Below are 28000 nucleotides of genomic sequence, written 5' to 3' on the forward strand. Positions count from 1 at the left end.
CAGATGTACTGTGGTACCACCAGATGTACTGTGGTACCACCAGATGTACTGTGGTACCACCAGATGTACTGTGGTACCACCAGATGTACTGTGGTACCACCAGATGTACTGTGGTACCACCAGATGTACTGTGGTACCATCAGATGTACTGTGGTACCACCAGATGTACTGTGGTACCACCAGATGTACTGTGGTACCACCAGATGTACTGTTGGAAAATCCGACACCATTTAATAATATTACATGCAATTGCAGATAATATTGCTGCCATTGTATACACAAGTTAACCCATAGAAAATGTAGCTTGTAGTGGAATTTTCCGTCTATAGAAAACGGGATATCATTGCCACATACTATTATAAATTCACCAGCTATTATGTTGGAATTATTCTTAAATACATTAGTCTTTGGACTTTTACCATCATAAAAACATCTCATTTAAATTAACTTAATTATCAGAATCAAAATAATGTAAATGTGACCCTTCTATCAGTTACTGGTATCTGGACAAAGTAGGCCAGGCGTCAGGAAGGAGTGGTCAGCCTTTGTTGTTAAGACCTGAGTGTCGTGGGGCAAATTCGGCTCCGATAAATTCTCTTGGATTAAGTGTTATGGAAACCAAAGGTCTTCCATCATCAAAACGCTGTCATCAATCACAAGGGAAGTGTTTTTCCGAAACCCGTTTATCTAATCATTTTTGGCCATTAATGTTAGGTAGATATTGGGCGAACCGGTGAGAATACAAATGATCGACTCAAAAAACCAGCGTTGAATGTAATGAAACGCCATATTCTGGGTGAGACCCGGAGGCTCCCCGGAGCTTTACCGGCTGATATGCTAATGTCAGACTTTGGCATCAGTCATGTGTATGGAGTTCTAGGGCCTACCGGGCACCACGGCCAGAACCTGGCCCCCTCAGAAAGGCAAGGGGAGCAATGGCCTATAGAAACCCCCGTGTGGTTGGAAGCATTCTATGTCTGCCATCGATCGAGTCAAGCATCCAGAAAGGTAAGCATTCCAAAACAAACCCCTATTCTGGTGAAAATTGCTACCTAAACCCAAACTAGTGGATAGAACTCTTCAACAGAAAACAAGGAAACTAGTGATGACGTCATACGTCACCGCGCCGCTGTCTGCGCAGCTCCCCCCTCCCTGGGAGGGGGAAGGGGGAGCCCCAGACCTCCCACGCCAGATACCCACCCATCAGTTCTGAGGCTGGATGTCAAAACACGCGAAAAACCGCCAACCGGAGGGAGGGAGGGTTGCCGGGGAGCCTCCGGGTCTCGCCCAGAAAATGGCGTTTCATTACATTCAACGCTGGTTTTCTGGGGGGAGCCCCGTCGGCTCCCCGGAGCTAACTACCCACAGAGGAAGGTCAAAGGAACAGAACCGGGATGCGGACACCACGCACCCCCCAAGGAGGCGAGACAACCGGCAGCAAATGCCAACCCAAGGCGCCACAGCCCCGAAAAGTCCCGGGAACAACACGAGAACAACGAGCAGCAAGGTCCCTGCACGAACACCAAAAATCCATGCCCGAAAGACCGCAAGGCCACGTCGCCCAGACGGCAGCGAGAGCAGCGAAGCCACGAACGCCACAGGCATGAGGGAAGAACACAGGCAGCTTAGCCGCAAGAACACGGCTGACCACCCGGGACACTATCACCCGCGAACCGGGAAGAACAGAACCGGATCAACGCAAAACGCTCTCCGGACCCAAACGCCGAGGCACGCAAACAACAGCGGAGGGCCGCCACTGAACACAAAAAACGACACCCCCCCCGGCCCGACCAACGAAGCACCAACAAACCCTGGACCCCTCCAGAACGCAGCAGCCCCACCCCGCGCCAGAAAAGATGGAGACTGCTGCCACCGAACAACCAAAACGCTAAAACCGAAGGAGCAAGAAAACTCAGCGACTCTACCCCCAGAGGCAAAGGCCAAAAGGAAAGAGCTGACGAAAAAACACACCGGAACCGAAGGGGCACTACCAACCGAGGAGAAGACAGCACGCTGACCAGAGACCAGGATGGTGCAAGCGGCGCACGAACAGGCCGGAGGTGAAACGACGCATAAGACAGCTTACTAACGGTGCAGAAACAACACCAAGACCGAAAGCAAGCTGAAGCGGCTCCGCCCGCGCCGCACGAAAAGAGGCGACAGCATGTGGCAAGATGACGGCCCCCAACCCCCACCAGAAAACCAAGCCGAGAGTAAACCAAGCTAACAAGAGTAACCACCTGTGACGATAATCTCCTTCAAGAGATTGAGCCTGCTCTTCCCTCCACAAATACGTCGATACATCTATATAAAACTACTATGGAAGAAATGTCCAACAATGACAACAACACCAGCAAGGTTTGCCAGAGCGCAAAACGTATGCAGCCAGGGACACCTGCTCAGACTCAAACCGCCAAACTACCCGTCTTGCTGCCGGCTCCTCGATGATTGGTCGCCGGTCTGGCTGCAACTGCACTCGCCCACCATACTACTTGATGTCTGGGGCCGCCACGACCTCAGTCCTCAGAATATTCCGTGCTTTCACACAGTTAACACTTCTCCCTGCTAGACGTAAGCTTTGGCGTACGTGTACTGAGAGAGGTGATAGCTTAAAGCCAATATTCTGCACCTCTCATTTACTTGTATATTGCACTTCTTGTTATTTTGCTCACTTGTCTTAACGTAACTTTTCATTGTGTCATTTAATTATTCTTATTATTTTGATTGATTGATTTTATTATACGAATTTGTATGTCCATTTTATTCATGTTTTGTTTATTTAACGTAATTAAAATTCCATTGTTAAAATTTACTTGTGTTTTGTGTGTCTTCTCCTTACCTTACCACAGACGAAGTTCCAGATTTTCTATTTTTTTTTTTAATACTATGTGACGAGGCCATACCCCTAGCTTTGAACAGCCGAACACCAACGCGTTACCGTCACACCACCTAAGAAGGGACAGGAAAAGGAAGGACCGCCAAAATACCCCATACTGCTGCCAAGAGAAGCACGCAGGTGGGACACCTACCACGAAGCCACCCGACCACCAACCGGACGCGAGACCGCGAGGCAGAACATAAGCAGCCCCGACAAGGCCCCTCCGAGCCCAGGAAAAGGCGGAGCCGCGGGAAGATCTCGGGTGCGACCACCGAAACCCAGGCGGCACAAGGAGATGGAACGTCTGCCGAACAGAAAAACTCCCCAAAGCAAGCAAGCCCGCCAGTAGTTCAGAAACGACGGGTCCGACGTGAGACATCGCAAGACCCCCCAAAAAAAAACAACCGGCAGGGCAAACTAGGAAACCAAAGGCGGCGGAAGGGTCGCTCGCCGCCAGAACAGTACCCGAACCAAGGGGTACGAACAACTGCAATAGACCGAGACAAAGAAGCACATCACAGGACACAGGCTGACAAACGCCTAAGAACACACGCAGAACACCCCTGCTGCAGAGGAGGCAGGAAGAAAGAGCAGAAGCACAAAAACCACAGGATAACAACCAGGGGTGGACAATCAGGCAGGGACAGAAAAAACCCCACGCAATCCCCAGGCACAAAACGGCAGCAAAGTGCCACTCCACAACCGGACACAGGAACAAGGACACGCCACCGTGAAACACGGTACCAATGCACACGTGCAGCAGCAGCAACAGGCACCACTGCAACATGCAACATGTAAATAGCAACTCCCTTCTGCAAGGCAGAGAACGGAGCAGGCAGACCCCAGACAGGGCCAACGGAGACACGACAAAACCCCGCAGGCCCAGAAACCTGCACCAGGCAACCGACGGCGGAGAAACCCCGCTCGATACCTGCTGGATGAGGTACTGGGAGCTCTTACACCTCAAGCCCGGCCCAAGGCCAGGCTAGACCGGCCAGAGGGTGGCCCAACAGGCAGCTGCTAGGAGCAGTCCACCGGCCCACATACCCCCACAACCAGGACGGGCCGGAACTGCCATACGAAAACAGGCTAGTGCGCCCTGGAAGTCCACGGACGAACCAGCAAGTAGGCTTATGCTCGCAAGTAGGTCGTGTAACAAGCACAGACCTCTGATGGTAATACAGTGTTCCCCAAATGTGCCAATAGCACCACTGCACTCCACTGATACTATCCCGCAAGTACTACCAGATAGGCGGGACCCAAGAGCCAGAGCTCAAATCCTGCAAGCACAGCCAGGAGCCTTACCAGGTGAGTACAAAACCAACCCTACAACCCCCACACCTCACAACATTAAAAAAGGAGGGTCCCCTGAATGACTCCAGCATGGGTTGGACATGCACATGAGGGGGCCAGGAAGGGTTGAAAAAGGGACAGTCACTGGTGTGCGAACGGTCTCAGTCGTACAAAAATATACCTAAATAAAGACAGGTATATAAACAACTCCGCATCCAGCGCCCGGCCAAAAGACGCCAGACCGCAGAAACTCGCCTGGCGAACGGGGGCACGAACTTGACACGACTCAACCGTGCCCAGAAGAACCTGGGAGCACCGCCAGGTGAAGACGCCAGAGCCGGACCCTGCCAGACCCGCAGGAGAGCAGGGAGAGGCGAAGGAGGTGGTCCACACCCATGACACAGGGAAAACCGCGGTGTCCTCCCTACAACTGGGAACCAGGACACCCCCGGCGCGAAGGGACACATACCGCAGCCAGGGAGAAGAACGAGAGGCGAAGCTCTGTAGCAAAAAGCGCGCAAAACACCAGCACTGAAACACCGCCCAGACCAAAACAAACTCCACGGCGCATGCGCATAACACGCTGCCCGAACCGCACACCCTCCCTGCGGGAAGGCGCCAGCCAGGACTACTGCACGAGAAAAGTAGCCAAAAGAGGAAGCAGGAACAATAAAACCGGCCAAAGAAGCAAAGAGCCCAAAAAACCAGCGTTGAATGTAATGAAACGCCATTTTCTGGGTGAGTCCCGGAGGCTCCCCGGAGCTATCCCAGGCTGATATGCTAATGTCAGACTTTGGCATCAGTCATGTGTATGGAGTTCTTAGGCCTACCGGGGACCACGGCCAGAACCGGGCCCCCTCAGAGAGGCAAGGGGAGCAATGGCCTATAGAAGCCCCCGTGTAGTTGGAAGCATTCTATGTCTGCCATCGACCGGAACAGGCACCCAGAAAGGTAAGCGCCCCAAAACAAACCCCTATTCTGGTTAAAATTGCTACCTAATACCGAACTAGTGGATAGAACTTCCCAACCGAAAACAAGCAAATTAGTGTGACGTCACACACTGCCGCGCCGCTGTCTGCGCAGCTCCCCCCTCCCCGGGAGGGGGAAGGGGGAGCCCCAGACCCCCCGCGCCGGCTACCCACACCTCAGTTCTTGAGGCTGGATGTCAAAAACGCGAAAAACCGCCGACCGGAGGGAGTGAGGGATGCCGGGGAGCCTCCGGGACTCACCCAGAAAATGGCGTTTCATTACATTCAACGCTGGTGTTCTGGGGGGAGCCCCGTCGGCTCCCCGGAGCTAACTACCCACAGACAGAAAAAGAGGGACTTACCCGGGAGGCGGTCGTCGCTCACCCCTCAACCCGAAGCCGAGACAACTGGCTGCAACCGCCGACCCAAAGCAACACAGGCCCGACGAGGGCCAGGGACATTCACAAGGTAACGAGCAGCCAGGACCCTGTTCGACCGCCAAAATCCCCGCGCCCGAATATCAGACCAAGACATATTCCCAAAGACGGCAGCAAGAGCCGCGAACTTACGAACGTCATGGGCACGGGGATAGACCGCAGGCTGGCTAGACCTAATAACCCTGCGGACGACCTGAGAGACCCGAACCCGCGAACAGGGAAGAAGGGAAACCCGATCAACCCACAGCGCGTCCCCGGACACAGAAGCTGTGGCGCGCAAATAACGGCGAAGCGCCGCAACCGGACACAAAACATGATGCACCCCCGGCCTGACCAACCAAGCATCAACCACCCATGGACCCCTCCAAAACGCAGCAGTCTCATTCTTCGCCAGAAAAGAAGGAGACGGCTGCAAACGAACAAAACTATCACCACGACCAAAAGAGCAGAAACCCCTGCGCCGGAGGAGAGCATGAAGCTCCCCTACCCGACCCCCAGAGGCCAAAGCCAACAAGAAAAGTGCCTTGGAAAAACAATCCTGGACCGAAGGGGCCACAACGAAACGAGGAGATGAAAGGAAAGCGAGCACTCTGTCCAAAGACCAGGACGGCTCAGGCGACGCATGAGCAGGCCGGAGGTGAAACAATGCACGAGACAGCTTGCGAAACGGCGCAGACGTAACATCGATACCGAAAGCAAGCTGAAGCGGCTCCGCCAGCGCCGCACGATACGAAGCGACAGTGTTAGACATAAGATGACGGTCCTGAAACAACCACGAGAGGAAGGACAAGACCACCCGAACAGACAAGGAGCTAACACGACGAAGACGCAAAAAGAAACGGAAGGACCGCCAGGAAACTTCATACTGCCGCCGAGAAGAAGCCCTCAGGTGGGACACCAACAAGGAGGCCACCTGATCACCATAGAGATGATGATAGACTCGAGTCAAAAAAACCATACGCGAAGACTCGAGGAGAAGATCGAACCAGCCACGTGACGTACCGGCCCGATCTGCTGAAAGAGGCGGAGCCGCGGGAAAACCCTCGGGTTCGGACACCGAGCAACCAGCGCCTGAAACCAAGGCTGGGCCGGCCACCAAGGGGCCAGAAGGACAACTCTCCCCCGGTAAGTCTCTAAGCGAGTCAGGACCTGGAGCAACAGCCGAACCGGGGGAAAGAGGTACAGGAACCCCCACCTCGACCAGTCGAGCCGAAAGGCATCGACCCCGACGGCCTCGCAATCGGGGAAGGGCGCCGCATAAACGGGAAGACGCCGCGACCACGCCAACGCGAAGAGGTCCACCTCGGGGCGCCCGAACGTCTGGCAAAGCCAACGGAAGGACTCGTCGTCGACCGTCCACTCCGTGGAGAGGGGAACGAAGCGAGACAGGGCGTCGGCCAAGACGTTGGACACGCCCCGTACGTGAACCGCCAGGAGAGCCAAACCCCGAGAACTCAGCAGACGAGTCACCCGAAGCGACCAACCCCAAAGAGACAAGGACCGCATCGAACCCCCGCGGTTCAGGCAATGAACCACCGGAGAGCAGTCCGAATGGAGCCGAATCGTCGATCCGCGGGCCACCCGAATCCTCCCCAGAGCAAACCACACTGCCGCGAACTCCCGCACCGTACTGTGAGCTCGACGGAACGACGGATCCCAACGCCCCTGGCCGGCCTGGTGAGCACTGGTCACAAAACCCCAGCCGAGAGACGATGCATCCGTGTACACATCGAGCGAGGGCTCGGGTAGGCGCCAAGGCACTGAACCCCGAAAAACCCGAAGAGGAAGCCGGTGACGCAGCAACCGACGCAAGTCCCCCGGGGGTCGAACTCTGCGATCGCGAGAGAGGCGGAAGGGGGAACCCCGAAGGAACCAGAACAGCCGTCGAAGCCAAACCCGACCCGGCGGGTAGACCACCATCGCGAAGTTCAGGCTCCCGCACAGCCCCTCGAGCAACCGCCGGGTGACCCGAGGGCCCTCCAGAAACAGACGAAGGCGGGACCGCAGCCGCAGGAGAGACTCCGGAGGGAGAGACAAGGAGGCGGTCCGAGAGTCCCACACGAGACCCAGCCAAGTCCGAACCTGCGAGGGAACCAGATGGGACTTCCTCCAGTTCACCAAGAACCCGAACCCGGCGAGCTGGGAAAGAACCAAATCCCTGGCTAGCAAGCAAGCTGACTGGCTGGGAGCCCAAACCAGCCAGTCGTCGAGGTAGGCCAACACCCGAACACCTAGGAGACGCAAACGAGCCACCACAACCCGTGTAAGGCGTGTGAACACGCGAGGTGCCAGGTTCAACCCGAACGGGAGACAACGAAAACGGTAACTCAGATGCCCCACTACAAAACCGAGCCAGTCCCTGAACCGCGGATGAATCGGGACATGCCAATAAGCGTCCCGGAGGTCCAGGGACACCATCCAAGCACCCGGCTCCAAGAGGAGCCGAACCTGAGACAGCGTAGTCATCCGAAAGGAGGGGCAATGAACCCAGGGGTTCAGACGGGACAAGTCCAGAATGAACCACAGGTCCGCACAGTCCCGTTTCGGAACCGGAAACAGACGGGAAACCCATCTGAGGGACGACGTCGTTTCGACGACGCCCAAGCGTACCCACTCCAAGACGACTCGACAGAGCGCAGGGGAAGAAGCCTGCCCCGCCAGCCCCGACCCCCCAAAGGGGGGAGGGGCCACCCAACGCCACCGCAGGCCGCAAGACACGACCCGAAAGGCCCACGAATCGTGGGACCAGGCGCGGGCGAACAGCGCAAGCCGCCCCCCCATCGCCCCGTCAAAGGGGCAAACCGCGAAAGGGCCGGCGACCCTTACGAGACCCAGAACCCTGCACAGCGCGAACACCGCGCCGACCAGACGAGGGAGGGTCCGCAGGAGGAGCCAACCCCAAACCTGACACCAGAGGCCTACCACGACGAGAGGAACCCCGAGCCCTGGCACGACCTTTCCGGGAAGACCCACCCCGAGACCCCCGGAAAACCAACAAGTCCGACATCGGACGACAAGCCGCCGACGCAGCCTGAATAAACTGCGCCACGGCCGACTCCCCAAACAGGAGAGGACAAAAAGGTGAAGAACGCCTAAGAGCCAGAGCCCAAGCAGATTCCACGGAGGAACCCAGCACCGCCTGCTGACACGCGAGACGGGAAGCATAGAACAGGGAAACCGCATCCCGCAAAATCGGCGTGAACAGCTTCAACAAGGCAGCCGACGAACGCGCAGCCGAGGACAAGGTGCCGGACCCCGGGACGGACCCAAGCGTCCCCACATCCTCCACGAGCCAATCCGAAGACAGCTCCAGGAGGGAAAAGAACCGCAAGGCCGAACACAAAAGGCCCCGAGCGCGCAAGTCCTCCGCCACGAGCGCCGCCGAAAGGGAGGGAACCTGCACATGGAGCTGAATAACGCCCACATCGCGGGGAAGGGCAGGGGCAAACAAGCACTCATTCAGGTACTCAAGTTCACCCCCCAGGAAAACCTGAAGCACCGTGGAAGCTTCCCGCCACTCCAGCGTGCGGGAACGACAGAAGGAATGCCAGGAATCCAGACCAAACAAGGGGCAGTCTGCTAGCCAGGACGACTCCGGAACCTCGTAACGGAGCCAGAAAGGGAACGAAGTCCCAAACCTGAACGTGGACGGATCCATTTCCGAGGCATAATCCGGGTCACGCAGGAGGTAAGCTGCAAAGGCCGCTCGCACCACACCAGGTTGGATGCGATAAGCCGAAAACCTCCGGAAGGACGGAACCGACGTACCCGGGGGAACACGGAACCGTACCCGGGGAGGGGCCGACACCAAATCCAACTCGTACGCAGAGGGGGGGGGGAAAGAAAACCCCACTCCTTGTAACAATAAGCCCCGCTCAGTGGGAAGAAAAACCCAGGCGGGGTCCAGCGGGGCCCAAGGCCCCCAAGTCAGCCCCTCCCCAGCCTCGAGGTCCGTCACCACAGGACCCGAGGCCGAGTCCTCTCCCCAAGCCCCGACCCCACAAGACAAGGACGGAGCAGCCGGAAAAGCTGGAGGAAGGGGGGCCCACTGGTCAGACCCTGAAGCTTCGGCCGGGAGACAAGACTCGAATGCCTCTGCCGCCCCCCCGGAAGGGGCAACCCCCGAAGCTGCCCGAGTCTCGAGATCAAGTAACCCCTGCTCCGACCCCGAAACCCTCAGACGCTTCGGGGCCGGAAGCAGGGGCGGGGGACCAGAACGAACAGAAGGGGAAGGACGAGGAGGTGCGGACTGAACCAGGATCGAAGCGACCCCCACCCCCAAGTCCGGGTCTCGAAAAGCAAAGCGGGGCAGCCCCGGGGCATCCGGGGAAGCAACCAACCGAGCGCGTTGCAACAGACGAAACCTAGACTGCAACGCACGTGCCGCCTGTACCCGAATAGAATCAGAGGATTGGGTAAATTGAGTCACAAGCAAGCAGCAACACTCACAGGACTCAGGGTCGAAAGTATCACCGACCCAACAGGCAGCGTGGCAGAGGCAAAAACAATGAGGGTCACCCTGAGACAAGGGGACCGAGCAACCCTCAAACTCGCACACAGCGAGTGGGGACTCCGGGGTCACATCCATCGGACCCACGCGCCCCCTAGGGGATTCCCAGGGTCCTGAGCGTTTACTTTAAGAGGACTCGCGCTCAGGTAGTCCCAGGCAGGGTGCTGCAAACCGGCGCCCAAAACTACCAAGCAAACTTCTAAAGCTGAACCCCAGGGACGTGTACACTCACGGGGACCTAGCAGGGGGCGCCACCGAGGAGAACAGTGGAAGGGCAAAAACAAACTGAATAAAATGACAGAACCCCCCACCAGGCAAAAACAAAAAGAAAAACAAAACCCCGCAAGAGGACAGCGAACCCCAAGGAACAGAGCCGGCCGCGATGTCGGGAAATACAAGCTGAGCAGCACCCTGCGCCCCTACCAGTGCAAACTGCCTCTTACCTGCCGGTAACAAGGGAGAACAGAACACCCAAGAGCCCAACAGGCGGCCGAAAAACCGAAAGGTAAAACGGACCAGCAGAGGCAGACCCCGAGGAGCCTGTGGAAGGCGGCCCCAAGCCCCAAGGGCAGTACTTACAGGGCACCTAGGGAAGGCAGCCCTAGGCGCATGCAGCCCGAGTACTGAAGATAACTCCTGGCTCTCGCACCCACAAAACTAACACCACACTCAAAGCACAGTGCAGTAGTGACACCGGAGCCAGAGCACACGACCATCGCCTATAGCATCAGCCTCAAGAACTGAGGTGTGGGTAGCCGGCGCGGGGGGTCTGGGGCTCCCCCTTCCCCCTCCCGGGGAGGGGGGAGCTGCGCAGACAGCGGCGCGGCAGTGTGTGACGTCACACTAATTTGCTTGTTTTCGGTTGGGGAGTTCTATCCACTAGTTCGGTATTAGGTAGCAATTTTAACCAGAATAGGGGTTTGTTTTGGGGCGCTTACCTTTCTGGGTGCCTGTTCCGGTCGATGGCAGACATAGAATGCTTCCAACTACACGGGGGCTTCTATAGGCCATTGCTCCCCTTGCCTCTCTGAGGGGGCCCGGTTCTGGCCGTGGTCCCCGGTAGGCCTAAGAACTCCATACACATGACTGATGCCAAAGTCTGACATTAGCATATCAGCCTGGGATAGCTCCGGGGAGCCGACGGGGCTCCCCCCAGAAAGGAACCCAATCGGGCGACAAGTAGCCCAACCGGATGACAAGTAGCCCAACCGGGCGACAAGTAGCCCAAACAGGGCGACAAGTAGCCCAAACAGGGCGACAAGGAGCCCAAACAGGGCGACAAGGAGCCCAAACAGGGCGACAAGGAGCCCAAACAGGGCGACAAGGAGCCCAAACAGGGCGACAAGGAGCCCAAACAGGGCGACAAGGAGCCCAAACAGGGCGACAAGGAGCCCAAACAGGGCGACAAGGAGCCCAAACAGGGCGACAAGGAGCCCAAACAGGGCGACAAGGAGCCCAAACAGGGCGACAAGGAGCCCAAACAGGGCGACAAGGAGCCCAAACAGGGCGACAAGTGAGCCCAAACAGGGCGACAAGGAGCCCAAACAGGGCGACAAGGAGCCCAAACAGGGCGACAAGGAGCCCAAACAGGGCGACAAGGAGCCCAAACAGGGCGACAAGGAGCCCAAACAGGGCGACAAGGAGCCCAAACAGGGCGACAAGGAGCCCAAACAGGGCGACAAGGAGCCCAAACAGGGCGACAAGGAGCCCAAACAGGGCGACAAGGAGCCCAAACAGGGCGACAAGGAGCCCAAACAGGGCGACAAGGAGCCCAAACAGGGCGACAAGGAGCCCAAACAGGGCGACAAGGAGCCCAACATGGCGACAAGGATGAGGAGCCGACAGACGTTCCAATAATGCGGGAAGTAGCGAAAAACCTTCCCGTACCCTTGAGAACACAGAAGCCAACACTAGTCCTGAAGGCACACGAAGGCGCAGGCGAACCCGAGATCAGAAGTCACGCAGAACCCCATCAAACGGGGAACATGACGAAAACACCGTCCCAAAAAGGGGTGGGAGGAAACATCCACCCACAGGACGGAACCAACCGACTCAAAGGCCAAGGAACCGAGCCCGGGGAGGGGCCGACGCCCAACAGCACGTACGGCGAGTGGGGAGGAAAGACCCCACTCCGCGTAACCACAAGCCCCGCCTAGAGGGGGATAAAAACTCCCACGGGGTCCAACGGGGCCAAGGCCCCCCAAGTCAGCCCCTCCCCAGCCCCGGGAACCTACACGACAGGCCCCGGGGCCGAGCCGTTCCCCCAAAGCCCCGGCCGTACCAGAAAACCGGGGCAGCCGTGAAAACACTAAGGAAGGGAGCCCACTGGCAGACTCATACAACACGGCTGGAGGAACAGGCTCAAATGCCCCCGTCACTACCCCGGAAGGGGAATTTCCCGAGACTGCCAGTCTCAACACCATCAAAAACCCCGCCCCGAACCTACAGATGGTAAGGAACCGGATGCAGGCAGGAAGGGTGATCCAGGGGAAAGACAAGGGGGCGTGGATGGAACCGAAGCAACCAACACCCCAAGTCCCAAAACGAACTACAAAGGGGCAGCCCCGGGGCTCCCGGGGAGGAAACCACGAGAACGTTGCCACCGCCCCTGCTGCCCGCACCTGCTTTGTTAGCACAACTGGGTAACCGAGCCACAACGAGCAACCAAACTCGCAGGACTCCGGGTTGAAGGTGTCACCGACCCCACAGGCAGCAGACGGAGGCAAAACAGAGAGTCACCCAGAGACAAAGGGTGAGAGCAACCCTCAAACTCGCTGGAAGCGAGGGGGGGACTCTGGGGTCACATCCATCGAACCCGCGCGCCCCCAGGGGTTTCCCAGGGTCCTGAGCGTTTACTATAAGAGGACTCGCGCTTAGGTAATCCCAGGCAGGGTACTGCTAACCGGCACCCAAAGCTACCAAACAACTTTCTAAGAGCTGAACCTCCGGGACGTGTACACTCACGGGGACCTAGCAGGGGGTACCACCAGAAAATACTCAGAACACAAGGGACACCAAGGGGCAAGAACGAAGGCAGACCCCCACCAGGTAGATAAACAAAAAGAAAAAGAAAACCCCGCAAGAGGACAGCGTACCCAAGCGGAACAGAGCCGGCCGCTATGATTGGTAAAGACAAGCTGCACAGTACCCTGCGCCCCACCAGTGCAAAAACTGCCCCTTACTCTAAGGCGAACAAGGGAGACAGAACACCCGAGCACACAAAGAGCGGCCGAAAACCAAGCAGTAAACGGCCAAGCAGGAGCAGGACCCAAGGAACTTGTGGAAGGTGACTCCAAGCCCCAAGGGCAGTACTTACAGGGCACCTAGGGAAGGGAACCCTAGGCGCATGCAGCCCGAGTACTGGAGAATCACTCCCGGCTCACGCACCACCTAGAAAACAGACACCACACTCTAGGTACAGTGCTGAAACAACCACTGGAGCCGGAGCACATAACCGTTGTCTATAGCATCAGCCGAAGAACTTATGGGTGGGTAGCCGGCGTGGGAGGTCTGGGGCTCCCCCTTCCCCTCCCGGGGAGGGGGGAGCTGCGCAGAGAGCGGCGCGGTGACGTATGACGTCATCACTAGTTTCCTTGTTTTCTGTTGAAGAGTTCTATCCACTAGTTCGGCTTTAGGTAGCAATTTTCACCAGAATAAGGGTTTGTTTTGGAATGCTTACCTTTCTGGATGCTTGACCCGGTCGATGGCAGACATAGAATGCTTCCAACCACACGGGGGTTTCTATAGGCCATTGCTCCCCTTGCCTCTCTGAGGGGGCCAGGTTCTGGCCGTGGTCCCCGGTAGGCCCTAGAACTCCATACACATGACTGATGCCAAAGTCTGACATTAGCATATCAGCCGGTAAAGCTCCGGGGAGCTGACGGGGCTCCCCCCAGAAAAGGTAATTAAGCCTTGGTCTTTATGATTCATTATACAGTGTTTTCTCTGATATAGCTGTCATATATTAGGATTCTGGCTTTACAGCTAGCGCCCTTTGACAGGAACAAGAGGAGGAAGCAAGCTGGTATATCAGTTACTGGGTGATGGAAGCTGCCTCACTAGGATAATTTGGTGTATACATCCTAGTTATACCTGGTGACTAAGCCTGCTGTATAATAAGATAAGGAACCTCCTCAATGTATACTAATATATGAAGTTAATACTGTAGTTTGATTGGCTGCATATATACAAATATAATGTAAAACCCCCCTAATGTGTATGGATCGATTTGTGAGATTATTGCAGAAATACAGTCCACTTAACATAATACAAATTACTATCGAAATATATAAATTAACGTAAATATAAATTCTATATAAATTCATATAAATTAAATAAATATAAATCTCTCAGGTCGGTTCCCACATGTACTGTGGTACCATGAGCTGAACTCTGGTACCATCAGCTGTACTCTGGTACCATCAGCTGTACTCTGGTACCATCAGCTGTACTCTGGTACCATCAGCTGTACTCTGGTACCATCAGCTGTATTATGGTACCATCAGCTGTACTCTGGTACCATCAGCTGTACTATGGTACCATCAGCTGTACTATGGTACCATCAGCTGTATTATGGTACCATCAGCTGTACTGTGGTACCATCAGCTATACTATGGTATCATCAGCTGTACTATGGTACCAACAGCTGTACTATGGTATCATCAGCTGTACTGTGGTTCCATCAGCTATAATATGGTACCATCAGATATACTATGGTACCATCAGCTATACTATTTTATAATCAACTGTACTGTGGTACCATCAGCTGTACTATGGTACCATCAGCTGTACTATGGTACAGCTATGATACTATAGGGAGCCGAGCGGACAGCACGCTGGACTTGTGATCCTGTGGTCCTGGGTTCGATCCCAGGCGCCGGTGAGAAACAATGGGCAGAGTTTCTTTCACCCTATGCCCCTGTTACCTAGCAGTAAAATAGGTACCTGGGTGTTAGTCAGCTGCTTCCTGGGGGTGGAGGCCTGGTCGAGGACCGGGCCGCGGGGACACTAAAGCCCCGAAATCATCTCAAGATAACCTCAAGATGGTACCATCAGATGTACTGTGGTTATTTTGAGGTATCTTGAGATGATTTCGGGGCTTAGTGTCCCCGCGGCCCGGTCCTCGACCAGGCTTCTCCCCCCCACCCCCAGGAAGCAACCCCTGGCAGCTGACTAACTCCCAGGTACCTATTTACTGCTAGGTAACAAGCCATCATTGTGAAATAAACTGTCCATTGTTTCTCGCCGGCGCCCGTGATCAAACCTGGGACCACAGGATCACGCGTTCAGTGTTGTGTCCGCTCAGCCATCAGCTCTGTGGTACCATCAGATGTTCCAGCTTCAAGTTGCCCAGAACAATAAGCATCTCAGGATAACTCCTTCATACAAGACTCAAATTAGCAGAGTTCAGCACAACATATTAACACTAACATTATTACCTTGACATCATTCCAAAATTGCACATGGAACCACACAGCAAATCTTGGTGAATATCATAATTTTGTTTGTATTTGTGTATAATGTACTGTATTTTCATACTTTACTCAAATATTTTTGGAGGATAGGAGGTTTTGACCCTTGATCTGTTCACAACCACTTTTTTAATCACTCTCGGTTCCAAGGTTATTGGTTTGAGCGCCAGTCACTAACCCTAAAGTTACATTTTTCCCAAATGATATAACACAATTTACTGCAAACTTACTTGGCGACTTGGCCTTGAAGACTGCAGACGTAGCTTTTCTTTCTGCATACGTTCTCTCTGTTTAACAGCTTCTTCCCTGCGTTCTACTTCATTCTGTAGTTGTTGAGTTGCTTCTCTTAAACGTAAAATTCTATCTTCTTCTTGTGCCAGCCAGCCACGCTCACTTTCAGAGTCATCTTCTCCCTGCTGAAAATGTAAATACGTCTCAGTGCTACTGTATACTCAGTTCTACTGATTCTGGAACACAATATTTATGTAAGTTAAATATATAAAAGATCTTACTAGAATTAAAATATCAGAATTATGGTGGACTTTACAGTAGAAAATGTTAACACTTGAACTGCTCCAATAGTCCTAGAACAATTTGGAGAGCTGTTCAAATCACCAAGATGGGATTTTGTGACCCAAAGCAATGCCACTGCAAATAACATTACAATAAGTGGGTTAGTGGCAACAAATGTGCCAAATATCCCTAAATTTAATGATACTGAACAGATAAAGATGTGACTATTAACTTTTTGGTGAAACAAACTACAGTATTTCATGGTGTACTTTGAAGAGGCACCCAAGACCATTAATTGCTACGTTGTGAATGCTGGCTAAAGTTATCTTGTTGAGATGGCTCCAAACCACTAGATTGCATCAGCAGTGGAGTTCTGTTTAGCCTTCTAATAATCAGAGCAAGAACCTGGCTCCCACCTCACCAGCAACATTGGGAGGATAAACCCTTCATGCAGACTGCATGTACCATCAAGAAGAAGAAGACAAAAAACATCCAAAATGCCAGTGACCGAATGCAGACCACTGCAGGGCTCAGAGAGACCAAAGCCTCAAAACCACTCCAACATTGTAAATAAACTATTAAACCTCTCAAAACATGCATTTGCTCATTCACCTCACCTCTCCCACTAGTTTGGGGAAGGAGAAGAACTGGGCTTGCGCTGTTCACTGGTAAAGCCATCAGTTCTGGAGCAGATGCACACATTATGATCGAGCCACTGAGATTTTACAGGAGAGATAGTCGGGTTGACTGCATCTATCTGGACCTTAAAAGGGCTTTTGACAGAGTTCCACATAAGAGGTTGTTCTGGAAACTGAAACATAGGTGAATTGGAGGAGTGACAGGTTGGCTTCTAACATAGATGGCAAATTTTCTGACAGAAAAATGAGAGCAGTAATCAAAGGCAATGTATTGGACTGGAGAACTGTCACGAATGGGGTACCACAGGGTTCAGTTCTTGCACCGGTAATGTTCATTATCTACATAAACGATCTACCAGATGGAATACAGAATTATATGAACATATTTGATGATGATGCTAAGAGAATAGGGTAGATAAGACACTTAGATTATTGTCATGCCCTTCAAGAGGATCTAGACATAATAAGTGTATGAAGCACCACTTGGTAAATGGAATTTAATGTGAATAAATGCCATGTTATGGAATGTGAGATAGGAGAACAAAACCTATAAAGTATGTGAGAAATCTTTATAGAATTCTGATAAAGAAAGAGATCAAGGGGTAATTCTAGATAGAAAATAATCACCTGAGGACCACATAAAGAACATCATGCGAGGAGCCTATGCTACACTTTCAAACTTCAGAATTTCTTTCTAATACATGGATGGCGAAATACTAAAGAAATTGTTCACGACTTTTGTTAGGCTTAAACTGGAACACAGTATGCAGCGGTTGTACGGTGCCCATATCTTGAGCAGCACATCAACAAACTGGAAAAGGTGCAGACATGCAACAAAATAACTACCAGAATTGAAGGACAAGAGCTACGAGGAGAGGTTAGAGGCATTAAATATTCCAAAACTAGAAGATAGAAGAAAAAACCCAGCGTTGAATGTAATGAAACGCCATTTTCTGGGTGAGACCCGGAGGCTCCCCAGAGCTTTACCGGCTGATATGCTAATGTCAGACTTTGGCATCAGTCATGTGTATGGAGTTCTAGGGCCTACCGGGGACCACGAGCCAGAACCTGGCCCCCTCAGAGAGGCAAGGGGAGCAATGGCCTATAGAAACCCCGGTGTGGTTGGAAGCATTCTATGTCTGCCATCGACCGGGTCAAGCATCCAGAAAGGTAAGTATTCCAAAACAAACCCCTATTCTGGTGAAAATTGCTACCTAAGCCGAACTAGTGGATAGAACTCTTCAACAGAAAACAAGGAAACTAGTAGGACGTCATACGTCACCGCGCCGCTGTCTGCGCAGCTCCCCCCTCCCCGGGAGGGGGAAGGGGGACCCCCAGAAATTCCACGCCGACTATCCACCCATCAGTTCTGAGGCTGGATGTCAAAACACGCGAAAAACGCCGACTGGAGGGAGGGAGGGTTGCCGGGGAGTCTCCGGGTCTCACCCAGAAAATGGCGTTTCATTACATTCAACGCTGGTTTTTTGGGGGGAGCCCCGTCGGCTCCCCGGAGCTAACTACCCACAGAGGAAGGTCAAAGGGACAGAACCGGGAGGCGGACACCACGCACCTCCCAAGGAGGCGAGACAACCGGCAGCAAACGCCAACCCAAGGCGCCACAGCCCTGAAAATCCCGGGAACAACACGAGAACCACGAGCAGCAAGGCCCCTGCACGAACACCAAAAATCCATGCCCGAAAGACCGCAAGGCCACGTCGCCCAGACGGCAGCGAGAGCAGCGAAGCCATGAACGCCACAGGCATGAGGGAAGAACACAGGCAGCTTAGCCGCAAGAACACGGCTGACCACCCGGGACACTATCACCCGCGAACCGGGAAGAACAGAACCGGATCAACGTAAAACGCGCTCCGGACCCAAACGCCGTGGCACGCAAACAACAGCGGAGGGCCGCCACTGAACACAAAAAACGACACACCCCCGGCCCGACCAACGTAGCACCAACAAACCCTGGACCCCTCCAGAATGCAGCAGCCCCACCCCGCGCCAGAAAAGATGGAGACTGCTGCCACCAAACAACCAAAACGCTAAAACCGAAGGAGCAAGAAAACTCAGCGACTCGACCCCCAGAGGCAAAGGCCCAAAGGAAAGAGCCGACGAAAAAACACACTGGAACCGAAGGGGCACTACCAACCGAGGAGAAGACAGAGCACGCTGACCAGAGACCAGGATGGTGCAAGCAGCGCACGAACAGGCCGGAGGTGAAACGACGCACAAGACAGCTGACTAACGGTGCAGAAGCAACACCAAGACCGAAAGCAAGCTGAAGCGGCTCCGCCTGCGCCGCACGAAAAGAGGCGACAGTATGTGGCAAGATGACGGCCCCCAACCCCCACTAGAAAACCAAGCCGAGAGTAAACCAAGCTAACAAGAGTAACCACCTAAGAAGGGACAGGAAAAGGAAGGACCGCCAAAATACCCCATACTGCCGCCAAGAGAAGCACGCAGGTGGGACACCTACCACGAAGCCACCCGACCACCAACCGGAGGCGAGACCACGAGGCAGAACATAAGCAGCCCCGACAAGGCCCCTCCGAGCCCAGGAAAAAGGCGGAGCCGCGAGAAGATCTCGGGCGCGACCACCGAAACCCAGGCGGCACAAGGAGATGGAACGTCTGCCGAACAGAAAAACTCCCCAAAGCATGCAAGCCCGCCAGGAGTTCAGAAACGACGGGTCCGACGCGAGACATCGCAAGACTCCCCCCCCAAAAAAAAAAAAAAAAAAACGGCAGGGCAAGCTAGGAAACCAAAGAAGGCGGAAGGGTCACCGCCAGAACAGGACCCGAACCAAGGGGCACAAACAACTGCAATAGACCAAGACAAAGAAGCACATCACAGGACACAGGCTGACCAACGCCTAAGAACACACGCAGAACATCCCTGCTGCAGAGGAGGCAGGAAGAAAGAGCAGAAGCACAAAAAACCCCAGGAGAACAACCAGGGGTGGACAAGCAGGCAGGGACAAAAACCCCACGCAATCCCCAGGCACAAAACGGCAGCAAAGTGCCACTCCACAATCGGACACAGGAACAAGGACACGCCACCGTGAAACACGGTACCAATGCACACGTGCAGCAGCAGCAACAGGCACCACTGCAACACGTAAATAGCAACTCCCCTCTGCAAAGGCAGAGAACGGAGCAAGCAGACCCCAGACATGGCCAACGGAGACACGACAAAACCCTGCAGGCCCAGAAACCTGCACCAGGCAACCGACGGCGGAGAAACCCCGCTCGATACCTGCTGGATGAAGTACTGGGAGCTCTTTTACACCTGAAGCCCGGCCCAAGGTCAGGCTAGACCGGCCAGAGGATGGCCCACCAGGCAGCTACTAGGAGCAGTCCACCGGCCCACATACCCCCACAACCAGGACGGGCCGGAACTGCCATACGAAAACAGGCCAGTGCGCCCTGGAAGTCCACGGACGAACCAGCAAGAAGGCTTATGTTCGCAAGTAGGTCGTGTAACAAGCACAGACCTCTGATGGTAATACAGTGTTCCCCAAAGGTGCCAATAGCACCACTGCACTCCACTGGTACTATCCCGCAAGTTCTACCAGATAGGCGGGACCCAAGAGCCAGAGCTCAAATCCTGCAAGCACAGCCAGGAGCCTTACCAGGTGAGTACAGAACCAACCCTACAACCCCCACACCTCACAACATTAAAAAAGGAGGGTCCCCTGAATGACTCCAGCATGGGTTGGACATGTACATGAGGGGGACAGGAAGGGTTGAAAAAGGGACAGTCACTGGTGTGCGAACAGTCTCAGTCGTAAAAAAATATACCTAAATAAAGACAGGTATATAAACAACTACGCATCCAGCGCCCGGCCAAAAGACGCCAGACCGCAGAAACTCACCTGGCGAACGGGGGCACGAACTTGACACGACTCAACCATGCCCAGAAGAACCTGGGAGCACCGCCAGGTGAAGACGCCAGAGCCGGACCCTGCCGGACCCGCAGGAGAGCAGGGAGAGGCGAAGGAGGTGGTCCACACCCATGACACAGGGAAAACCGCGGTGTCCTCCCCACAACTGGGAACCAGGACACCCCCGGCGCGAAGGGGCACATACCGCAGCCAGGGAGAAGAACGAGAGGCGAAGCTCTGTAGCAAAAAGCGCACAAAACACCAGCACTGAAACACCGCCCAGACCAAAACAAACTCCACGGCGCATGCACATAACACGCTGGCTGAACCGCACACCCTCCCTGCGGGAAGGCGCCAGCCAGGATTACTGCACGAGAAAGTAGCCAAAAGAGGAAGCAGGAACAATAAAACCGGCCAAAGAAGCAAAGAGCCCAAAAAGGAACCCAACCGGGCAACAAGTAGCCCAACCGGGCGACAAGTAGCCCAACCGGGCGACAAGTAGCCCAACCGGGCGACAAGTAGCCCAACCGGGCGACAAGTAGCCCAACAGGGCGACAAGTAGCCCAACAGAGCGACAAGTAGCCCAACAGGGCGACAAGTACGAGGAGCCGACAGACGTTCCAGTAACGCGGGAAGTAGCGAAAAACCTTCCCGTACCCTCGAGAACACAGAAGCCAACACTAGTCCCGAAGGCACACGAAGGCGCAGGCGCACCCGAGATCAGAAGTCACGCAGAACCCCATCGAACGGGAAAACATGACAAAAACACCGTCCAAAAAAGGGGTGGGAGGAAACATCCACCCACAGGACGGAACCAACCGACTCAAAGGCCAAGGAACCGAGCCCGGGGAGGGGCCGACGTCCAACAGCACGTACGGCGAGTGGGGAGGAAACCTGGAACTCCAAGAACAAGAGGTCACAGATCTAAACTAAGTAAACAAAGCTGCCGATGAAATATAAGAAAATTCACTTTCGTAAACAGAGTGGTAGACAGTTTGAACAAGTTAGGTAGAAGGTGGTGGAGGCCAAAATCATCAGTACAGTAATTTCAAAGCTTTATATGACAAAGAGTGCTTGGAAGAACGGACACAACGAGCGTAGCTCTCATTCTGTAACTACACTTAGGTAATTACACATCAAAAACCCACAGCCAACAACCTGGACAGAATCAGGGAGCCACCAGGACTCACTCTGAATGAGGCATTTCATTACAGTTAATTCTGGTTTTCTGAGGGCAGCCCCTTCTGGTTCCCCAAAGTTAACTACCCACAGAAAAGAAAAAACCAGCATTGAATGTAATGAAACGCCATTTTCTGGGTAAGCCCCACAGGCTCCCTGGAGCTTATCGGGCTAATGTATGTTATGTTAGACCGGGACATTAGCTAAGGAGTTCAGACCTACCAGGGACCAGCACCAGAACCTGGCCCCTTCAGAGAGGTTTCAGGGAGCAATGGCTCTGGAAAACCACCTTGTGGTTGGGGTTTTCCTTATCTGCCATCGACCGGGGTTAGGCACCCAGAAAGGTAGGTATAACAAAACAAACCCCACATGGAAAAAAACTAAAACAAAAAACTGAACAGAGAGGTAGAAACTCCCTACAATCCCAAGGAAACAAGCAAACATCACACTTTACTGCCGCGCCGATCGTCCGCGCAGCCTTCCCAACCCCGAGAGGGGGATGGGGGAGCCCCGGACCTACCGCGCTGGCTGCCTAGCTTCAGTTCGTAAGCTAATGTCAACCGGGATAGACGCTTCTCTGGCCTCAGTTTCCTAGGCGGTGTTTGCCTTGTGTGGCGTTCTCTGCCGTGTGTTGTGTTGTGCGGTGGCCAGGGGTACCTCATCAGTGCCGGGGCTGCATACGCAGGATGTGCAGAATACCCCCGTTGAAAAGCAGAGGTGCAACAGGTGCTCTGAGAGAGAACTCTATCAACATCAGAGGCCCGAGACTGTTCAACACGCTTCCACTACACATAAGGGGCATAACTGGCAAACCCCTCACAGTGTTCAAGAGAGAATTGGATAAGGACCTCCAAAGGATACCTGATCAACCAGGCTGTGACTCATACGTCAGGCTGCGAGCAGCCGCGTCCAACAGGCTGGTTGATCAGTCCGGCAACCAGGAGGCCTGGTCGACGACCGGGCCGCGGGGACGCTAAGCCCCGGAAGCACCTCAAGGTAAGCTCAAGGTAAGGTAGAAAACTATCACCTGAAGACCAATAAACAATATTGTGCGAGGAGACTATGCCACGCTTTCTAACTTAAGAATTGCTTTTAAATACATGGATGGCGATATACTAAAGAAATTGTTCACGACTTTTGTTAGGCCAAAGCTAAAACATGCAGCGGTTGTGTGGTGCCCATATCTTAAGAAGCACATCAAGAAACTGGAAAAGGTGCAAAGACATGCTACTAAGTGGCTTCCAGAACTGAAGGGCAAGAGCTACGAGGAGAGGTTAGAGGCATTAAATATGCCAAAACTAGAAGACAGAAGAAAAACAGGTTATATGATCACTACATACAAAATAGTAACAGGAATTGATAACATCGATAGGGAAGATTTCCTGAGACCTGGAACTTTTAAGAACAAGAGGTCATAGATTTAAACTAGCTAAACACAGATGCCGAAGAAATATAAGAAAATTCCCTTTCGCAAACAGAGTGGTAGACGATTGGAACAAGTTAGGTGAGAAGGTGGTGGAGGCCAAGACCGTCAGTAGTTTCAAAGCGTTATATGACAAAGAGTGCTGGGAAGATGGGACACCACGAGCGTAGCTCTCATCCTGTAACTACACTTAGGTAATTACACAGTGTACACATATACATGTGTAAACATATACATGTGTACACACACGTGAAATTACATGTGAAATTACAAAAAAATAAAGAAAATTACAAGCCGCCGACCAGTGGACAGAGAGCACCACGCCGGCCAGGCGAAGAAGGCACAAAACTGCACCAAAAGGCCCACCTCGACAACAAATCCTCAAAGTTCCCAGCACGACCACAACACATGCCAAGACCCAAAAAACCAGCGTTGAATGTAATGAAACGCCATTTTCTGGGTGAGCCCCGGAGGCTCCCTGGAGCTTATCGGGCTAATGTATGTTATGTTAGACCGGGACATTAGCTAAGGAGTTCAGACCTACCAGGGACCAGCGCCAGAACCTGGCCCCTTCAGAGAGGTTTCAGGGAGCAATGGCCCTGGAAAACCCCATATGGCTGGGGGTTTTCCTTATCTGCCATCGACCGGGGTTAGGCACCCAGAAAGGTAGGCGTAACAAAACAAATCCCACATGGTAAGAAACTACAACAAAAACCGAACAGAGAGGTAGAAAACTCCCTACAATCCCAAGGAAACTAGCAAACAAGCAAACATCACACTTTACTGCCGCGCCGATCGTCCGCGCAGCCCTCCCCACCCCGGGAGGGGGAGGGGGGAGCCCCGGACCTACCGCGCCGGCTGCCAAGCTCCAGTTCGGAAGCTAAGCTTCAACCAACGCGAAAAAACCGCCGACCGGTGGGAGGGAGGGTTTCCAGGGAGCCTCCGGGGCTCACCCAGAAAATGGCGTTTCATTACATTCAACGCTGGTTTTCTGTGGGGAGCCCCTACGGCTCCCTGGAGCTTCATACCCAAAGAGAAGGAAAGGAAAGGGCTAACCCGGGAGGCGGCCGCCACAAACTCTGCAACGCAAAGCCAAGACAACAGGTCGCAAACCTGCGACCCAAGGCAACAAGAACGCCCAAGAACAGACGCACATATGGATGGGCAGCGAAAAACCTGTGCGACCCACAAATCCCTGCGCCTGAAATGAGCCTGAGACGTCACCAACACAGCAGCAAAAGCTGCAAATGTCTGAACAGCACGGGCGCAAAGACAGACCGTAGGCTGGAAGAAGGAAAACACTGCGGACGACCTGGGAGACCCGAGCCCTGAAAACAGGGAACGAAGGAACCGGATCAACCACAGCGCATCCCCAGACACGGTACGCCGGCAACAGCAAAAAGCACAACCGGACAACACAGGACTCACCCCCTGGCCAAACCAATCAAGCACCAATACCCCAAGAACCCCTCCGGAAAGCAGCCGTCACGACCGGCGCCAGGACAGAGAAAGGCTGCACACCTATAAAGCTACCACCAGTACCAAAGAGCAGGAAACTGAACCGAAGGGGCTACCACAAACTGAGGGGAAGATAAGAAGGCACCCTGAACAAGGACCAGGATGGCTCAGGCGACGCATGAGCAGGCCGGAGGGGAAACAAAACACGAGAAAACGTAAGAAACGTCATACTGTCTCCAAGACGAAGCTTGCAGGTGGGACACCGTCAACAAAGCCACCTGAACACCATAGAGATGGTGATACCCACGTCAAAATACCAAACGCGAAGAGCCAAGAAGGCCGAACCAGTCACGGACAGGACCAATTCGGCCTGCTGAAAGAGGCGAAGCCTCAGGAAAAACGCCCCGGGTACGGACACCTATCAAGCAGCGTCTGAAAAGAAGGCCAGGCCGGCCACCAAGGAACTATAAGGACTGTTCTCGTGGGAATGGGCTGCAACCGAGCCAGAACCCGAAGCAACAGCTGGACCGGGAGAAGAGGAACAGGTACCCTCCACCTCGACCAGTCCTGCCGAAAGCCTCCACCGTGAAGTCCTCGCAGGTGGGAAGGGCGCCACAAAATGGGCGACGCCTAAACCACGCCGACCCGAAGACGTCCATGGCCAGGAGTCCATATGTCCGACAGAGCCAACAAAACGAATCAGCGACGACTGGCCAACCCACGAAGAGGAATGAACCGAGACAGCTGTCCGCCAGGACGCAGGACACACCCCGGACACGAACCACATGGTTAGCCAAACCCGTGTGGTTCCGGCAAGAACCACCAGAGAACAGTCCAAACAGAGCTGAATGGTAGAGTACCTAGTGACCCAAACCCTCCGAAGCGCAAACCAGACAGCCATGAACACCCGAACCGTGCTGTGAGCCCGACGGACAGAGACTCCATCAACCTCGGCCGACCTGGTGAGCACTGGTCACAAAGCCCCAGCCGAGAGACGACCCGTCCGTGAACACATCGAGCGAAGGCTCGGGGAGGTGCCAAGGCACGGAACCCCGAAAACCCCAAAGAGGAAGCTGGTGACGCAGCACCAACACAAGATCCCCGGAGGAACCCAAGGAATGCAAGAGGCGGAAGGGGAGTCTCCGCAGGAACCAACCGATGCCGTAGCCAAACCCGACTCCGCGGGCAGACAAGCACGCCGAAGTGCAGACTCCCACACAACCGCCCAAGCAACCGCTGAGCAACCCGGGACCCCCTCCTGAACAACCAAAGGCGGGACCACAGCCGCAGTAACACTACTGGAGGGAAGACAATGAGGGGCCCAAGAGCCTTAAACAAGGCCCAGGTCCGAACCCGGGACGGAAACAGATGGAAAAACCTCCAGATCACCAGGAAACCAAACCCGACGATCTGGAAAGAACCATCCCCTGGCGAGCAGACAAGCGGACTGACTGGGAGCCCACACCAGCCAGTCGTCGAGGTAGGCCAGACACCGAATCTCAGACTCAGACAGGGCACTAAGATCCAGTAAAGATGCAAAGAGTATACGAAGTGCCCATTACAAAATAGGGAAGGCAATAAAAACAGCAAACCTGAAGCCCTACCACCAACTGTGCTAGCCCCAGAAAAACTGGAGAGGAACGTGCCAAGAAGTGACCTGGAGGTCCAGGGCCACCATCCATGCACCCGGCCCCAACAGAGTCCGAACAGGAGACAACAGTCCTCCGAGGAGGGCAGAGGATCCAGGGCGCAGACTGAAGAAGTCCAGAAGAACTGCAGACGGGAAAAGCTTATGACTGCAAAGAGCAGACGGGAAGCCCAGATGGATGGGGCGGATCGACCACGCCCCACGCACCCACGAAGAGGAAATGACGAAGCGCAGGGGAAGAAGCCCACCCCGCCAGCTCTGACCCCCCCCCCCAAGGGGGAGAAGCCGTCCTCCAACGCCAGCAGAGGCCGGAAGACAACCCAAAGCGCCCACCAACAGCGAGACCAAGCGAGATTAGGAAAACTAATCTTTTCTTTATATATATATATATATATATATATATATATATATATATATATATATATATATATATATATATATATATATATATATATATATATATATATAAAAGAAAAAAAAAACTTTTTCCGAAAGAAAAAGTACACTACCTAAGTCATGAGGAGAGACTACGGGAATGAAACCACACTTCGCTGGAAGATGAAGTGAGGGGAGACCTGATCACCACATTCAAGACACCCAAGGGAATCGACAGGGTTGATAAGGACAGGCTATGTAACACAAGAGGCACACACACCAGGGGACACAGGTGGAAACTGAGTACCCAAAAGAGCCACAGATTTTTTTTTTTTTTTTTTTTTTTTTTTAGTGTCAGAATGGTAACGGGAAAGCACTAGGAAGTAATGTGGTGACCACACACAAGTAACGAGGCTGACCCCCATACAATGTCACATGTAGACATGATAGAGCCCAAGAGGCACAGGAACCTATACACCTGTTGATAGACGGGACCAAGGAGCCAGAGCTCAACCCCCACAAGCACAACTAGATGAGGACATATATTGTAAAAGTACAAGTCGCCGACTAGTGGGCAGAGAGCACTACGCCGGCCAGGCAAAGAAGGCACAAAACTGCATCAAAAGGCCCACCTCGACAGCAAAACCGCAAAGTCCCAGCACAACCACAACATGTGCTAAGACCCAAAAAGATCAGTCTGCAAGCCAGGAAGACCCCGGAACCCCAAAAGGCAGAACCGGCACGAGGCACGAGGAAACAAAGTCCCCTGAACCCACAAAAGGGGGCCCAAGAGGAAGAAACCTCCAGAACGAAACCAAGGAACCCAAAGGAACCCAGAATCGAACCAGGGGGAGCCCAAACCACCACATTTGCCGGCGGAGAACACCACTGAAAGGCAAAGCACAGCCCCCAGCAGAACCCCCTGGGAAAACGGTCCCAACAGACCGAAAACCGAGGGACAAGGTGTGGGAGCAAGCATACCAGCCTAAACCCATAGGCTCAGACCCAAAATCAACACCCAAACGTTCCCAGAGGAACAGGCAACGGCAAGAAAACACCAGAAAAACAAAGAAACGACAACAGGAGAACAAAAACCCTGAAAAAAAAATTGAAAACTCACCAGAGACGCTCGCTCGCAAACCCAGACGCATGTAAACAAACCGCAACGCCGCCCTGGTGGCCACGCCGTGAAACCGGCAGACGAAAATGGCCGCCAGCAGGGGCTGTGACTGACGCTAAATACACAAAAACACGCCAACAAATGTGGGAAGCTAGCAGACTGGATGGGCGAAAAACGTCGCCCAACAGCAGAAAAACCCTGGA

At 53.8% G+C, this 28000-nt stretch overlaps 1 protein-coding gene across 1 annotated transcript in view; it reads right to left on the reverse strand.

Moving 5' to 3' along the window:
• The window catches only part of cos (kinesin-like protein costa), a gene marked incomplete in the record, with an annotated part of 235189 nt that overhangs the window by 36114 nt on the left and 171075 nt on the right, over window positions 1–28000 (reverse strand). Inside the window, 1 exon segment of the mRNA XM_069302674.1 lies at window positions 15788–15973. Within this exon segment, the coding sequence (XP_069158775.1) occupies window positions 15788–15973 (186 nt within the window).

Source organism: Procambarus clarkii, chromosome 48, assembly GCF_040958095.1.
Source record: "Procambarus clarkii isolate CNS0578487 chromosome 48, FALCON_Pclarkii_2.0, whole genome shotgun sequence".
In the NCBI taxonomy this organism is placed as follows: domain Eukaryota; kingdom Metazoa; phylum Arthropoda; class Malacostraca; order Decapoda; family Cambaridae; genus Procambarus; species Procambarus clarkii.